Source organism: Mandrillus leucophaeus, unplaced genomic scaffold (genome assembly GCF_000951045.1).
Source record: "Mandrillus leucophaeus isolate KB7577 unplaced genomic scaffold, Mleu.le_1.0 Scaffold103, whole genome shotgun sequence".
Lineage (NCBI taxonomy): Eukaryota > Metazoa > Chordata > Mammalia > Primates > Cercopithecidae > Mandrillus > Mandrillus leucophaeus.
The window spans coordinates 5,509,563-5,511,062 of NW_012098432.1; the positions used below are offsets into that span (position 1 = coordinate 5,509,563).

The 1,500-nt window shown below is 38.3% G+C and overlaps 1 protein-coding gene across 1 annotated transcript in view; it reads left to right on the forward strand.

Annotated features, from left to right (window-relative positions):
- Positions 1-1,500, forward strand: part of ACADM (acyl-CoA dehydrogenase, C-4 to C-12 straight chain) — a 43,096-nt gene that overhangs the window by 31,025 nt on the left and 10,571 nt on the right. The window contains exon 6 of the mRNA XM_011977844.1: positions 721-816. Coding sequence (XP_011833234.1) covers positions 721-816 — 96 coding nt within the window. The remainder of the gene's footprint in view (positions 1-720; positions 817-1,500) is intronic.

Here is a 1,500-nt window from a genome sequence, read left to right on the forward strand (position 1 = left end):
TTTTTGTTTTTGTTTTTGAGACAGAGTCACACTCTGTAACCAGGCTGGAGTGCAGTGGTGCAATCTCAGCTCATTGCAACCTTTGCGTCCTGGGTTCAAGAGATTCTCCTGCCTCAGCCTCATGAGTAGCTGGGACTACAGGCACCCGCCACACTGCCCAGCTAATTTTTGTATTTTTAGTAGAGATAGGGTTTCATCATATTGGCCAGGATGGTCTCGATCTCTTGACCTCGGCCTCCCAAAGTGCTGGGATTACAGGTGGGAGTCACTGCGCCTGACCATATTGTTACTTTTCTTAATTTTTTAAATAATTCTTCAACTTTTCTTACTATCCATTATAGAAATTATTTTAGCAACTGCAAAATTACTGTAGTTGGTGCTAGATTTGGAGAGGCAGTCCACCCTAAATATGATCATCCTGTTAATATGTACTCACTTTCTGTTTTCACTCATTAAGAATATTTCCCCTAGTAATGTTTCTCTTGTTAAACAAAAGGAATGATTTTCTTCTAGAGTATGATATTATGCCTAACAAATGCCTCTTACTACCTTTAATTAACAAATAATATAAACTTACATGCCTATTCCCCGCTTCCCACCAGTTTCTTGTTGCTGTACATCACCTTCTCTTTGTACACTCCCTAACTTAGACACTTAGGTAGATATTATGTGTTTTAAAGATAACATGAACTTTTGCTTTGTAATATGTTAAAATGTTAGGTATCTTCTGGTGCTGTTGGATTAGCACAAAGAGCTTTGGATGAAGCTACCAAGTATGCCCTGGAAAGGAAAACTTTTGGAAAGTTACTTATAGAGGTAATTTTAATACTGCTTGCTTTGTTCAAATGTAAAGACACTCATTATCATTTAATATTTAGAAATGATTTTTAAACCACAAACTAATCAATTTCTACTTTGATAGCAGGAAGATAATGTGGTTTTATCAAGATGAGTTTCAAAGACAAATTTCTTTTTAGATTGTGCCACTAACTATTGGTTACTTCTGTATCTGACACTGTGCTATGTGGTTTTTTTTGTTTGTTTGTTTGTTTTGAGATGGAGTCTCGCTTTGTTGCTCAGGCTGGAGTGCAGTGGCACAGTATCAGTTCACCACAACCTCCGCCTCCCGAGTTCAAGCAATTCTCCTGCCTCAGCCTCCCGAGTAGCGGGAACTACAGGTGTGCACCACTATGCCTGGCTAATTTTTGTATTTTTAGTAGAGATGGGGTTTCACTATGTTGACCAGGCTGGTCTCGATCCACCCACCTCAGCCTCCCAAAGTGCTGGGATTACAGGAATGAGCCACCAGGCCCGACCTTGTGCTATGCATTTTAAATACATTTTCTAATTCTCTCAGTAACACTTTTTTGAGTAGTATTATCTCTTTTAAGGATCAAGAAACTGAAGCTCAGAGGTATCAAATGATTTGTCCAAGGCTACACAATTTATAAGTCACAGATCCAGAATTCTATTTTATACTTTTTTTTTTTTTTTTAGCGG